We start from the raw sequence: 14,717 nt of genomic DNA on the forward strand, positions 1-14,717 counted from the left end.
AGAAAAGCAAAGATTGTCAAGACAGACTTTGTAAGACTTGATTGAAATTTTTGAAAAATCTTTAAAAAGCATTGAAGTTGGAAGATATCTGTCTGTCCAGAATAGTTAGGTACTTGAAAATAATTGTAGAATTTCTATAATCAAAGGATTAGTTCACTTACAGAATAAAAATTTCCTGATAATTTACTCACCCTCATGTCATCCAAGATGTTCAAGATGTCTTTCTTTCTTCAATCGCAAAGAAATTAAGGTTTTTCTCCATATAGTGGACTTCAATGGGGATCAATGGGTTGAAGGTCCAAATTGCAGTTTCAATGCAGCTTCAAAGGGCTCTACATGATCCCAGCCAAGGAAAAAGGGTCTTACCTAGCAAAACGATCAGTCATTTTAAAAAAATAAAAATAAAAATGTAAATACTTTTTAACCACAAATGCTTATCTTGCACTTGTTCTGTGATGCACATGCGTGATCATGTCGGAAAGTTCACATATGGTTAGTTCTTCATCTGTGTACTTCAGGTCAAAAAGTTAGGGTAGGGTGAAAAACTCATTTTCTTCTCTAACTTCAAAATCGTCCGACATCGTTGTTTTACCTTTTTTGAAAAGAGCGTTTGACTTTCTTTGGACGTTCACTTTGTAAACACTGGTTCGGTACTTCCGCCTACATCACTCATGTGTGACCTTTCTAATGTTAGATCGCTGTCCTATGCCTATAGACAATTAAGATCCAGCCCCGGATGCCAGATCCCATCAGAAAAGTTTGTCTGGTAACAGAACAGTTTCTCAGCAGAGTAGTCTAATACCCAAACCCTGTTAACAGGAGGTCTTGTCTGGTACCCAAAATCCGCAAAACACTATTAACAATCTTCAGTCAAGAAGTTGACTGAGGAAAAAGCCAGTAAAAGTGAAAAGCAGAAGCAGGAGACGAAGTGATGATGATAAAAAGGATCACAACAACATCCTATAAACCTTGAGTTTCCATAAACATTCCCTCATATCTCTTATTGATGAAGACAAGCCCTGAAAACCACACAGTCATAAGACTAAACAACAATGGAAATGTATATTAAAAAAAACAACAATAACATAATAATATATAAATGACTAATCAATTAATGAATCTATGAAATGGATATATAAATGACTATAAACAATCGTTTCACTAAATAAATTCCTTGGCTGGGATCGTGTAGAGCCATTTAAAGTTGCAATTTGAAAGTTCGAACCATTGGGAACCATAGAAGTCGACTATATGGAGAAAAATCCTGGAATGTTTTCCTCAAAAAATGTAATTTCTTTGCGACAGAAGAAAGAGAGACATGAATATTGTATGACATGGGGGTGAGTAAATTATCAGGATTTTTTTATTCTGGAAGTGAACTAATTCTTTAACTTTTTAGACCAGGGTGCATTAGAATGCATTACTAGTGTTGAATTTCGTCAAATTACAATTCAGCCAAATTCCTCTTTCTGTCAATTTTTGATTTAAACTTAAGTATTTCAGGTCTGCATTTTGCTCAGCCCTGGAATTGTTACAGTAATGTGAAAATGTCATGGTTATTGCTAAAAAGTCTGTGAAAGTCTTGCTCGGTTCCATCTGAATATGGCGACAAGAACAAAAAGTATATTAAAACTATAGCTTAATACAGTCTAATGAAAGCTTGAGCAAGCAGCTTAGCCACTGCACATAGCTCATGTCTTGAATCTTTAACAGCAGCTAGCGTGTAGAGGGGGAAAACCAGGACACCCCTGTCATGCGCCAATGATTCTCCTGTCAGTGTGCGCCTTGTCCTGTTGCCTTCTGGGGGTTGGGGGTTGGAGCATATCGGACACAAGTAAAAGGGCCAGAGAGCTGTAATGAAAACACATCACTTGTTCCCAGGGCTACACCATCACACGCATACAGTACTTGCATACACACTTCTGTACTTGTATAACATTCCCCTGCAACATTCACCTCTCATCATCCTTTCTAAAAGTTTAGGTGGAATATTTCTCTTTATTAGCAATTGTCAATCCAGTATAAATACTGTCAGTATTTGTTTATGAGAACGCTCTTGAACTGTACATTTTTGTAACGTATATGTTGATATTCTTCAGTTGTTTTGATATTTAACAGTGTCATAGATTTTTTTTTCTCTGATAAAGTACTGAGAAAAGATGTGAAAACTCAGGGTTTGGCGTGATTGCCGTGCAGCTCGGCGGCATGGTTGCCGAGTAATAAAGCGTAGTGCTGTAAAATAAAACGAGGTGTGGAGAGAGCTGGAGAGCACTGCAAAGCCATTGGCTCCCTGAGTCATCATAAAACAATAACTCACTGCCATAAAACAAAGTGCTTATTAAATTATTTTAAACAATATTGCATGATTTGGGCACACTGAGCTGAGCTCTCAGCGGCATGAGAAAATACAAAATAAATTGAATTATTGGCACTTATTAATGTACATTAATGTAATCACGATAAATTCAAATATACATATACATATTTTGTGATTACGATACATTTTTTTTGTAGGTATAATCTTTCCAAACCCGTAATGGAGAATTTAACAGAAGTAATTTTGTGATTAAAACATAATAATATAATAAACTGAATTATCAAGTTTGCAATACAACAATAGATAGTTTAAAAACAATACCTAATAAAAATCTGATTATAATTGAGAAATTTGGTAAATTACACATTGAAATAAGAACACAAGGCCGGATTGTCTCAAGTCAGAGGAATGTTTGAAATGTACTATTGTTCCAATAGACATTCGGGGTCACACCATGTAATTTATTTACGTTAGTAGACTAGTGCAGAGACATAATAAAGGGGTGGAGTTATCTGAAAAAACAGACAACCATGACCTTGACTATTGATTTTATATTGTTGATGGCACCAAATGATTTTCGTGGTTGTTTTAAAAATGGCCTTAGAGCCTCAAATAAAATGGGTTTATTTTAATGGAAACATTTCACTATTTTTCCTTCATAATTATTAATGACTTAACCAGTGTGCTCTTACAAGCCCAATTTATCCAAATAACAGTTTTAAAGCATCTTAATCATATTCTCTGTGTGAAATGTATTTGGACTAAAAGCAGATTTCCCCAGCACAGTAGTCACCAAGGTGAATTACAAAAAAAAGAACCTTGTACTGTTCATGTGTACGTGTTTTCTTCTAAAAATCGAGATTGAAGCTATGGCTTATGTAGCCTTTTTACACAAATCTCAATTTGTTTCAATCTCTTTCTTGTAATAGGATGTGGAGCCAAATGATAAACTAATAGTCAACACAAAAAGGTTATCCTTTCTTACTTAAGTAAGTGGAACATGTCAAAAAAATCCAAGGCCCATCATTAGTTAATATACAGTGTGAGATTTAGAAGCTAACCTGTATTATTTAGACTGGTGGTAGAGTATAGTGCTAAAGTAATGGGTATGATTCTCTGGGAATATACAAGAATCAATAAATTTGGTAAACTAAGGGATAGTTTACCAAAAAATTTAAATTCTGTCATTAATTACTCTGTGAGATTTCTGACTCTGCAAAGACAGCAATGCAACTGACACATTCAAGGCCCAGAAAGGTAGTAAGGACATCATAAAAAATAGTCCATGTTCAACCGTAATGGTATGAAGCTACAAGAATACTTTTTTTGTGCATAGAGAACAAAAATAATGACTTCATTTAACAATTTCCTCTCTTTCGTGTCAGTCTTTGAAACGCGTTCACGAGAGTACCATGACGTATGCGTGTGGTTCTGCTGATGCAATTAATAATAATGACAGAATTTAATTAAGAATAATTAATAACAGAATTTAAATTTTTGGGTGAACTATAAAGGAGACCTATTATGTCCCCTTTTTACAATATATAATATAAGTCTCAGGTGTCCCCAGAATGTGTCTGTGAAGTTTCAGCTCAAAATACCCCACAAATCATTTATTATATAATTTTTAAAATGCCTGTTTTTAGTGGAAGCAAAAACACATTGTTTTCATGCATGACTCTTTAAATGCAAATGAGTTGCTGCTCTCCACCTGCTTTTTCATAATAGAGCTGTGCCTTTACAGTTTGTACCTCAGATATTCTGCTAAACAACATGTTTGGTTTTGATTATCATGTCTATTGCTGAAATCATGCAATTTAAATCAACCCAGTCTCATAAAAATAAGTACCTCTGGGTACTTTGTAGCTGTACCGTTTTTTTGCGGCAGTTTAAAAAAGAAATGTCCACTGAGTGGCGCTAAAACACAATTTTAATACGTGAACCCTGTCACGTATTTATTACGTTGATATAATTACGTATTGCTGTGTTTTTATTACTTTGCTTCAGGTACGTATTGCGCCCTGCTGAAAAAAAAACAGCTAAAACCAGCCTAGGCTGGTTGGCTGGTCTTAGCTGGTTTAGGCTGGAAGTAGCTGGTTTTAGCTGGTCTCCCAGGCTGGTCAGGCTCTATCATGTTGGAAATATGCTGCCCTACACGAAACCCAACCCTAAACCTACCCAATAGTGTTAACAAATGCAAAATGATATTTACTCGGAGCTCTTTACCTCTCAAGTGCATTTCCGTATTGCGTGAGCTACTAAGCAAACCCACGGTCTATGAAAACCCATAGATATGAAGCTGGATATGTCATGGTAACATTTTAAAGCATCAGTTTTCAAATCTTCCAGCATATTAAAAATGGTTATAATATGATATATAGTAATTGTGCGAAAATTACACTTTGTCAAATTGTGTAAATCATACTTTGTGTGAAAAGGAATAAAAGGTGTAGGAGTTTTACTGCCTTTTTTTTTTTTGGAAACTGCAGTAATATGTACTTATTGGTACATATTTCGCATCTCGCGAAAAAGTGCCCCAAGGTACGTTTTTGTCATGAGACTAGGTAGGTTTAAACTTATGATATATGGTTTTCTGAGCGCACACATCTGAAGCACACACACAGAAAGTGGCTGTCACATGGCATGTGAGTACCAAACCTTTTCTTTTATGTCTTATTGCTTAAACTTTGTTAAAAACACACACAAGTTACAAAAACAGTTGGTTATGTCTGTGAAGGTAAACAGCAGGGAAAGAAATTGCATGTTTATATTAGATCTGTGTGGCAGCATCTTAATATACATTAAATAAATCAATAAATCCACTGCTCTCTTGGGACTCTAAATAGTGTTCTATGCTCGTCTGTGCAGCCAAAAACAGAACAGCATGCTTTGCTCAAACTTTCGACATAGCGTTAGAACTGGTACACCACTGTTGCTTGCGAAAACAAAACAATGTCGTCATGTGTGGAAACGTGCAGATTAAGGGACGGTAATATTAAAATAAGATCCCCTTTGCACGTCATCGGGGAAACAAAATCTGCACTGTAAAAAAAATCGTAAAAAACTGGTCAAATGACTGGCAGCTACAGCTGCCAAACAAAAACCATAATATTACAGTAAAATGTCTTAATTGAAATAACGTGCAAAACAATAATTTTACAGAAATTTTCATTAAACGTTTTACAGAAAAAAACTGCTATGTTACAGATTTTTCCTTGTTTCAATTACAATATTTTACTTTAATTTTACGGTTTTTGTTTGGCAGCCATAGCTGCCAGTCATTTGACCGTTTTTTTTTTACACGAGACCTTTTTTACAGTGTGACAAGGCTTACCTTTTTCAAATTTTCTGGGTTCAGATTTTCATGATATGTCACATTTAAGTAAAAGAGTCTTTATAATAAATGCATAAATGTAAAAAAAAAAAATCTGCATAATAATTTTAATTTGGATTCTGTCTAATATTTAATTAGTTTTTTTTTGGCACGTGATAATTATAAAATGTTTTCTCCGATCACTCAGGTATACCTCTGGATTCAGAAGTGGATTCAGAAAAGCATGTAAGCTGCTTGGAAGGTGAAATTACCACAGAGGAAGCACCAAGTTTGTATCTTCTAAGGTATGCTCCTAATTCATTTTTGTGGATTTTGATAACCTCCTAAGCAATGATCCTACATTCCATGTTGCACCTTAACCAGCAGGAGATTCTGGCTGCATCTCAGCTCTGAGCATTGACCAGGTTAAACACATTGCTTGGCCTCTGTCTCTCTCTCTTTCTCTCTCACTGGTAAATGAAGAATGTGGGGGCATCGACCGGCCGCTCTTCTGATATGTGAATCCATCAGTATAGGCAATGAAGAGCTGGACAGAGCTACTATTACTGCTGCAGCTTCTGAAGAGGCCCACAGTAGATCTATATAAAACAAGACAGAAAGAGAGATAGAATTAGAGAGAGAGAGGAGAATAACTCTACTGGGGGTTTATAGCTAGAAATTATTTATGGCTCTCTGTGGTGAAATTGACCATACATACTTAAGTGTACGTTGACAGCCGTGGACAAAACGCTGAACAATAGTGTTCTAATACAGCACTGAATATATAATTTGACTGTGTACCTGACACCAATATGATTTCACTCTAAGCTCTGAAGATCCTCAGAACACATACTGTAGTCTAACATTATAGTCACTGGTATTTCCATTTAGTTTTCATCTTAAAATATATTGCTCACTATTGACAATTATGCTGAAAGTCTGACAAACAGTTAGATTCTGATGGATATTATGTGGTATCTAGTCTTTTCTCATTTGGATCTCTTTCATGGAGAATCTACAACATCATTTTTGTGTACCTGCATGATTCTGGTTTTTATTTAAGGTTGCTGTAAGATAAAGATTTTTAAATCTGGTTCTGGAGTTACCCAGGCAATGCACATTTTGGAAATCTCCACCTATCTGGCACATCTTGTTTAGCTCTTGGATCATCTACTATAAACCCACTTTTGTAAACGATCATTTTGATGCTCAGTAGGGTTTGGATTTACACTTTGCAAGAAGGTAGATCTCTAGAGCAGGATTGAGTATGCGATTATGTTAATTCTTGTGGTTAAAAAAAACCTCAGCAGCATGGTTTTCTCAGTAGATCGATGTACACTTTAGAGAAAATCCAATTACATTCCCTTCGAGCAAGAGCAAAGTATTTTTCATTCATTTATTTTGATGTATAACAGCGTGATTGATTTTCGAATATGATATGTACCTCTAGTTTTATTAAGGCTTGCTGAGGAAATGCTTGGGATATTAATGATAACCTAGTCCAAATTTAAATTATTATGTGAAACTTCACAACTGTTTCTCACCGTAGTGAACATATACAGCAGCACTATTGTTCGAAATTGAGTTTAGATTAATATTCAAATGTTAATAATCATAACTTCTGCTGCCCCTTGTGCTTCTATAACAATGTTTTGCTTGAGTTCTCCAGAATGACTAATGATGTGACCTTATGTAGATAATTGATGGCTTTTGTAGCAACAGAACAGATCCATATATAAAGACAAGTAGGTTCTTTAGAGGACTGAATAGACAGTAGTGTATTGAAAGCTTACATTCAGTGATATTTCTAAAATATATTTGTAATTTTTACATTTCAAATTAAATTTCAAGGATAGAGTATGTTTGTATGTATGTATAGCATGTTTGGAAAATTATGCAAATCTATTTAATATTCTTAAAGAAATTCAAGAGATATTATTTCTTTTAGAAAATAAACGGATACTAAAATTCTAGTGAAAAATAAGGTTCATTTAGGAAGATATTCTCAGCTATCTGATAAGCGCCCCCATGATGGATTCTGACTTCTGTTTGGGTGCTCTCGTGTTCCGGTCTCCATAGAAATCCATGTTAAAACGGGGTAAAAAGATCGACTGAATTAATTAAACGGAAACTTTTTAAATATAAAAATGTATATAGGGTTAAGCTGTGCAGTAATTTGACTAGAAACACCAGAGACCAGAAATGTAAAGCATTAGGCGGACGAAGACTTGCGTGTTCAAAAAAGGTAGATATAAGAGGTTGCAAGTTTGACTTAAATGTCAGTTTCTTGACCCTGATCAGGACTGGTTTGGAGAATCTTCCCTATCCACCTGTGATACGTGGAAGGAAGAAGCCTAATTTGCTAAGCAACACTAGAAGCCTAAACTACAAGCCTACCCAAGCCCAAGTTGACTGCTTTTGTAAACAATGTAATAGAGAATAGACTGTGAAAGAAAGACATGCTCTACAAAAACATACGCTAATAAGTCAGCAGATCAGTTCTTTACCAAAGAAAACCCATCGTGCTTGTTCTCTATTGAATAAATTACAAAGGGAATTTTTTGTTGGCCTGCCTGACGATACTTTCTTCAACCTGGACTCACTGTCTCCGGTGCACCGTAAATAACGCTGATAGACGCCGGAGGAATATGACTTTCACACACCCGATTGATTTAATGTGACCTCTACTTTCTTAATGCTACTGGATGCCTATTTAACCAGATGAAGGCTCAGATTGTCCCGTACACTTGCGCATTAATTCCTCATTCATCATCATTAGGCGGTGAGCGGTCCATTCACGCCTCGCTCTGCCTGCTGTAAATTAGAACGTAAACAGGCTTTTAAACAGTCGCCGCCTTGAGATGCGCTCTAACGGACAGATGCGTGGTTCCGCCCCTGCCTGTGGAGTATTGTCGCTTCAGAAAAAAGGGAAACGAGATGTCAAATCTCATTCTCACAATACAGTCATCTAGATCTTTACCACTGTTTTTGTTTCACTTTTGGTGTGTGATCATGGCTGCAAACATGTTTGTTTTGGATTTCTAGATTCGCATAGAGCAGATTAATCAAGTAATATTTTTCTGCTACTAGGCACTGAACATACACTACATGAACTGACATGGATTTCTTTGTTACCCACGTGCTCATTGGTGCTGGTAAACTGGCGTTGGGACGCGCATAAAATGTCACATTTTAAGTGTCGAGCAAGCTTAAATTTATTAGACGGTGGTGAACTATCAGCCCCATGTGGTATTTGGATTTTTTTCTTTTATTATTAATTGTCAATTTAGTCGTTGGCCATTTCTTATACCTTCCTTCGCCTAAGGTAATTTAATGTAACAACCAGACATAAATCCGTCTTTGAGTTAACTGCTCCGGTTTAAATGGCATATTATTCCAAACATATGCATTTTAATCAACTTGGTCACACTTACAAGAACTGCTTCTAATAAGGCCATCAATCACGTGCGCAACCAGGACCTTCTGGCGTGGGCTCGTGTGTGTGGGAGGAGGTGAATTGTTTGGGCAGGGATCACTAGCAATTGTTGACATTTTGTTTGTAAAATAGAAGCAATTAAAAATCAAAACACCTCGTTTCAATGAATTAAAAATCTCTTGATGCATATAGTTAAAATTGACTTAAGATGATTTAGCATATGCACGGTTAATAGAGGGAAAACAAACAGTAAGAGTATTACTATTTTCTGTTATTTTTTTCCCAACAAATTGCTCTAATTGCAATAACTTATAATCTGAAAATTGTAATGTATTTTAAATTTTCTTCTTGGTTTTTCCTTCTGTAATTCGGCTTGGAAGGTGGGAGTCAGTTTTGATCATTTTAATATTCTAGTTTGTGCTTTGGCAGTTCGACGTGTGATGGTTAGACACAATATCCAGCCTTCTTTTTTATGTCCAGAAAGCTTCAATTTGCCGCTCCAGGTGCCACAATTACGCGGACAACCCAGCTAATTAACGTGAGTTGATTGGTGAGGTGGAGGAGGCATCGATCTTTTTGCATTCCAATATCTCCACAAGACATTTCATTCCAATCTTTCTATTAACAGCGCCGGAATATGGCTTGTGCTGGGTGCCCGCAGGGACTACTTAACAGCTCGTTCAGATCAAGAGGTCCAGTTATGTCCAAGTTATTAGATAATTTAAGTGTTTCAGAAAAAAATAATAGAGGCCATATAACAGATAAAGGTGACAATACGCTGTAATTCTAAAGCAATGTATGGTGTCATGTTGAAGATTGCTGCTGTCGTATTTTTATTGTCGAAGCCTACGTGTCGGCTTTTATTCATTTTCGTTCTCAGATTCTTCAAATCAGACTGATTTGCGGCTTGTTTGTCTTCCAGAAATTCTAGATAGATATATATATAGATAGATTTAATTAATCGACAGATCGTCAAGAAAATAGCGTACAGGGTTTCATCATTAATAGCGTGAAATCCTTTCAATATATACCCTTGTCGTTTCAGGAATGAATATTAGTCACTCTACACTTTTCGTTTGAAATAGTTTATTATGAAATTCATTTTAATCAGAACACTACTGACCCATTTTTCGCGCATTTTCCAAAACCTGAAATCAACCTAACTGAGGAGAATGGGGAAACGTAAACTGTACATTAAAGAAACCTTGGAGTTGAACTCAAAATACATACAAAATATTGCGGTCAATAAATAATACCACTTCTGATGATGTACATAAATATTAGCTTTTATGCTTGATTTATCATTTTACTTGTGTGTATGTTTATTTTATTGTGCGTCTCAGAGAGAAGGTGAAGCCAATAGCAAGGCCGGGAAGAGACGGTACGAGATGGGGGTATTCAGCTGACGGTATGCGGGTAAGACAGGCATCTCTGGCTTGCCCCAATTTGCCGCATGTGATTGTCCAATGGATCTCTAGCGCATGTTCTCCCGTCAAGCCAGCAAGCCTCGCATGGAGCTTCTTAATCCGCTCCCCTGGCGCCTTGTTACCGGTTTGGCAGACAAGTCTCTGAGCGTGCAGCATTATCATTAATTCAACATTCAAAATTTCTCCCTTCCGAATACATCACTCCTTAATTTCCCCCGCATCTGCACATTTCGGTGTGCTTCCGGGACCGGGAGTTCGTGGAGGAGGAATAATGAGCCAACCGTGCTCGGTTAACAAATCCCCTTGTTAAAAAAAACTAGATGAAAAACATCGTTTTAATGTGAAAAAAACTGCATGTGGGTCAATTTTTATGGGTATGAAAGAGTATAAATTATGATAGATTTTTGCACTATCCTCCAGTCATTTTTTACAAATACATTTCCTTGTCTCCTATGTCACATTTTTGTTTATAGGGTGTAGCCTACTTAAAATGTATTTGAGTTAATATGATTTCTCTGTTATCAATATCTAATTTCTCCAAAGATTATTTAAAAGTCCGTGGCCTGACAGTGTTTGAGTAGACTCCGTCTGCACAACATATAGCTTCTTAACCGGAAAACATCCACAGTTTCGAAACTTAACTAAAGCAGATTGCTGTTTTGTTGTGCAAGCTGCTTTGAGTAGTTCATGCGATGACTTATTAAATACTGCCAAAGTGCCCAAAGCTGATCCGTATAGTACCAGAAGAAACTGTAGCCTCTTGCTGTCGTCTTATCTGGTAAGTGGCACTTCCTCCCTCTGGTCCAAAGACACTGAAGATGATTTACTGATGACTGCTGGCGAGAACGTGAGGAAGGCCTCAGTCCTGGTCGTGGGCGAACACGAGAAGTCTGCGCTGTTGGACCTATGTGGGAGCCCGTTTGACTGACTGGCAGCGTGACAGGCAAGGCAGGAACATGGGCTTCCCCCGGGACCAAGACCATGACCCGGGCTGGGGTACAGTGATGGGTGCCTGAAGGCGCACAGCAGCTCAGGACGCGGGTATGGATGCGAAAGAACCCGAAAACTGTCCAGCGAGCGCAGAGGATTAGAAAATGGACCCCCGGTGGCAGAGGCTGAACCTGCAGTCACACCGCTGAGTGGAGAGTAGTAAGGTAGAGGCAGGTGAGATTGAAACGGATAGGGCAGGCTGCCCGTAGCTGCAGCATGGCTCATCATATAGGTGTAAAAGGCGGGGTCGGCAGGATGCGGCCAAGTCATAGCGAGCCGCTGCCTCTTGTCCTTCATGCGACGGTTCTGAAACCATACCTGTAACCAGAAGCAGCAAAGTAGGCATAAGTTAATATATTAATGGCTGAGGCCTGGTGCATGTATCCAAAGTCAATTTCGATAAGCAATAAACCAAGAGAAATGGTCCTATAATTAAACAAACATTAAACATTAAAGTTTTTTTACTTTAATTTTTAAAAGTTCCCATCGTTTGATAAACTTGCTCGTATGTCAGTCTTGTCAGGGTCATTTTATACTCATAGTAGCTGGATGTTAATCTATCAGGCCACCTTTATCGAAATAAATATCTTAAAATTAATGTAAAATAGAATCGGAGACGCAGTGCATTACCTTTATTGTTGTTTCCGGTAAATTTAAGGCAGCTGCCAACTCGCACCTACGTGGCCTGGACACGTAATTTTCCCGATAAAACTCTTTCTCCAGTCGTGCTATCTGCTCCCTCGTGAATGCTGTTCGATACCTTCGCATCTGGTCAGAACCATAGTTGAGAGCACCGGGGCCTGAGCCCATCTTGTTGTCCACACCGACTTCTTTCCCGTGGTTCGGCGAGCCCATTGCCAGTCCTTTCAGAAAATAAATATTAGCGATTTTATGACATACACTGCAAGGTCACTGGTTACCGATTATGATTATAGCGTTCATACTGCATTGCTTGCGAATTAAATTTGATATATTTTGTTTAATATTAATCGAGATCTCGGACAAATAGCCAAAATAATAGCTAGCGCAAAAATATCAAGATCAGAGATTGGGATTACATGTTTTTATTAGTTTATCTCCATCAGTGTCCAGTAGAGAAAAGCTAAAAAAAACATGTCGCCTAAATCTCTGAACATGTTATGATTATTACCAAAATATGGACTAAACAAATAACCGGCTTTGATAATACATTTGATTGAACTAATGTGCAGGTCCGATGAAAATTATTTTAATTATTCTATTGTTGATTTATACATGCTAAAAATGGCTATATATATTTTTCTTTACTATAGATAATACATTTATTTACATGATGAAACATAAAAGTATAAACTGAGACTAAGTACATCATTATTATTATACATTATTATATGTTAACAGTTAAATTGAACCGTATTTACAGTGGACATTCTTAAATAGCCTATTGTTTTTGCAATACAGCCAGCAAATTCACCAAAAGAAAAAAAAGTTGTTGAGATGTTGGAGATTGGTGTAAAATGATTTGACAACTTGTTAATGTCTGGACAACACCCCAGGTACAAGGTGGCCTTGTAATTGACTCGTTAATTCAAAAAGCTTGCAATAACATAACGGGAGCTGACAATCGAACACTGTCTCAAGCAGTGGGCTACACGGCAGATCGATTAAACGTGATAATGTGGTCGCTTGTATTTTCAAACATTTTGGAAGAAGAAACAGGAAAATGAGAATAAATATAAATAAACAAGAATACTATGAGCCGCAGTTTTTACCTTGTCCACTCGGATAATCCATGCTCTCTGGGGTACAACTGACATCTATTTCCTCATAGAGGTCTGATTCCGCATCTGAGCTGCTGGCATCTTTGTTAGGCATGTCTGACAGGTCTCTGTCCGGCGCGGAGGGCTTGCTAGCAAGTGTCACATCTCCGTACTTTGCGCTACGCTGTCCCATTGTCGCGTCATCCACTAGGTTTTGCGAATAAGGCACAGGGCTTAGTCTGTTCTGGTTAATCGGTTTGTCCGGCAGCTTGCGCATGGAGTCTCCACTAGCCCCTGTCAAATTAGAGCCAGTTTTGGCAGACAGTGTGCCAACCTGACCACCCTCGGCGCGCATCAGCATGTCCTTAGCGCTGTCCATAACCGTTAGACGAGAGCAGAGTGCCAGATCTCCCGGAGCTTGAGACAGTTTGGAGCAGCAAACGCAGACGAGAAGCTGTGCGATGCGAGCGCTCGAGAGTGCTGCACGAACTCTGGGAGGGATCACCATTGCCCTCTCTCTCCTCAAGCGCTGTCATTCTTAATAGGGCAGTCGTCATAATAGAAGGCTCAGTGACGCCACACGTCGATTTGGAGTGAATAAACAGAGCGGCAGAGTATTCTAGCAGAGACCAGAGGTGATTTCAAGGCTATAACACAAAACGATCAACTGAACCAGCTAAATACTAGAAAGATGCACCAATTTTAACTTTATATGTGCTTTTTCTTATTACACGTTTACGTTACAAAATAATCACTTTTTTAAACTGATATTGGGTCTGCTCGCAGTAGACCCAATATAATCACCAGAATGTCAGTATCATTTTTGCTTCACATTCAAACAATTCTTATCACATAAGAGAAGAAAAAAGGGTTGAGGGCTTTTTTGATGGCTGAAAAAAAACTAATGTCCATTAACGAGGACAGTCAGGGTTTGAATAATGTGATAGAACGCAGATATGGTCAAACCCTATCTATTATCTCCCTGTCTTGAGCCCACTTGGATAAGGAGGAGTCATAATGGCAGCCTTTTGGAATATATTAGCACATGTTCTTTGCCGATCAACACAGTCAGTGCGCGTTGGAAGACGTCAGACCGAATGGGAATATTCTAAAGATGAGGAGGGCTGTCTCTCCGCCAGCGGCGTAATTTGAAGTGTACAAGTTCCATCCTTTCTTCTTTCAGCGAACCATCTCAGTCACGCTTCGCTCTTTCTCCCGCCTTAACTCGATCTTCCAAAGTGGTGTCAAGTAAAGTGCAAAAAGGTCAGGTCCCCGTGACCAAGAGTAAGAATAACAGGCTATTTGACATTTAATTAGATTTGTTTGAGCCGCACCAACAATGCATATACCCTCACCGCCTACTGGCGGGAGGCAGCTGTCCAGTTTCATTTTCTGAAATGTTTCAATTGTTTCAAATGATTAGTCCAGTCACAACACGGTGATTTCGCAAAAGTATATTTATTTAATTCATGTCGAATAAAAACATGGGTTAGGG

The 14,717-nt window shown here is 37.9% G+C and overlaps 1 protein-coding gene across 1 annotated transcript; it reads right to left on the reverse strand.

Moving 5' to 3' along the window:
• Nucleotides 1–10,135: 10,135 nt before the first annotated feature.
• Nucleotides 10,136–13,697, reverse strand: evx1 (even-skipped homeobox 1). Its single transcript, XM_073822297.1, has 3 exons — nt 13,235–13,697; nt 12,114–12,346; nt 10,136–11,801 (listed from the first exon to the last, which is right to left on the reverse strand). Exons 1-3 carry the CDS (start codon nt 13,599–13,601, stop codon nt 11,265–11,267), a joined length of 1,137 nt encoding a protein of 378 aa, XP_073678398.1. The 5' UTR covers nt 13,602–13,697; the 3' UTR covers nt 10,136–11,264.
• Nucleotides 13,698–14,717: the final 1,020 nt, after the last annotated feature.

This window comes from Garra rufa, chromosome 17 (genome assembly GCF_049309525.1).
Source record: "Garra rufa chromosome 17, GarRuf1.0, whole genome shotgun sequence".
Classification (NCBI taxonomy): domain Eukaryota; kingdom Metazoa; phylum Chordata; class Actinopteri; order Cypriniformes; family Cyprinidae; genus Garra; species Garra rufa.

Excerpts from the sequence above, each read along its gene's own strand:
- evx1 (XM_073822297.1), bottom strand. The coding sequence starts at position 13,601 with ATGGACAGCGCTAAGGACATGCTGATGCGCGCCGAGGGTGGTCAGGTT. Across the intron at positions 12,347-13,234 it reads GGATTATCCGAGTGGACAAG|GACTGGCAATGGGCTCGCCG; the intron begins GTAAAAACTGCG and ends ATTTTCTGAAAG. Across the intron at positions 11,802-12,113 it reads TACCGGAAACAACAATAAAG|GTATGGTTTCAGAACCGTCG; the intron begins GTAATGCACTGC and ends TTCTGGTTACAG.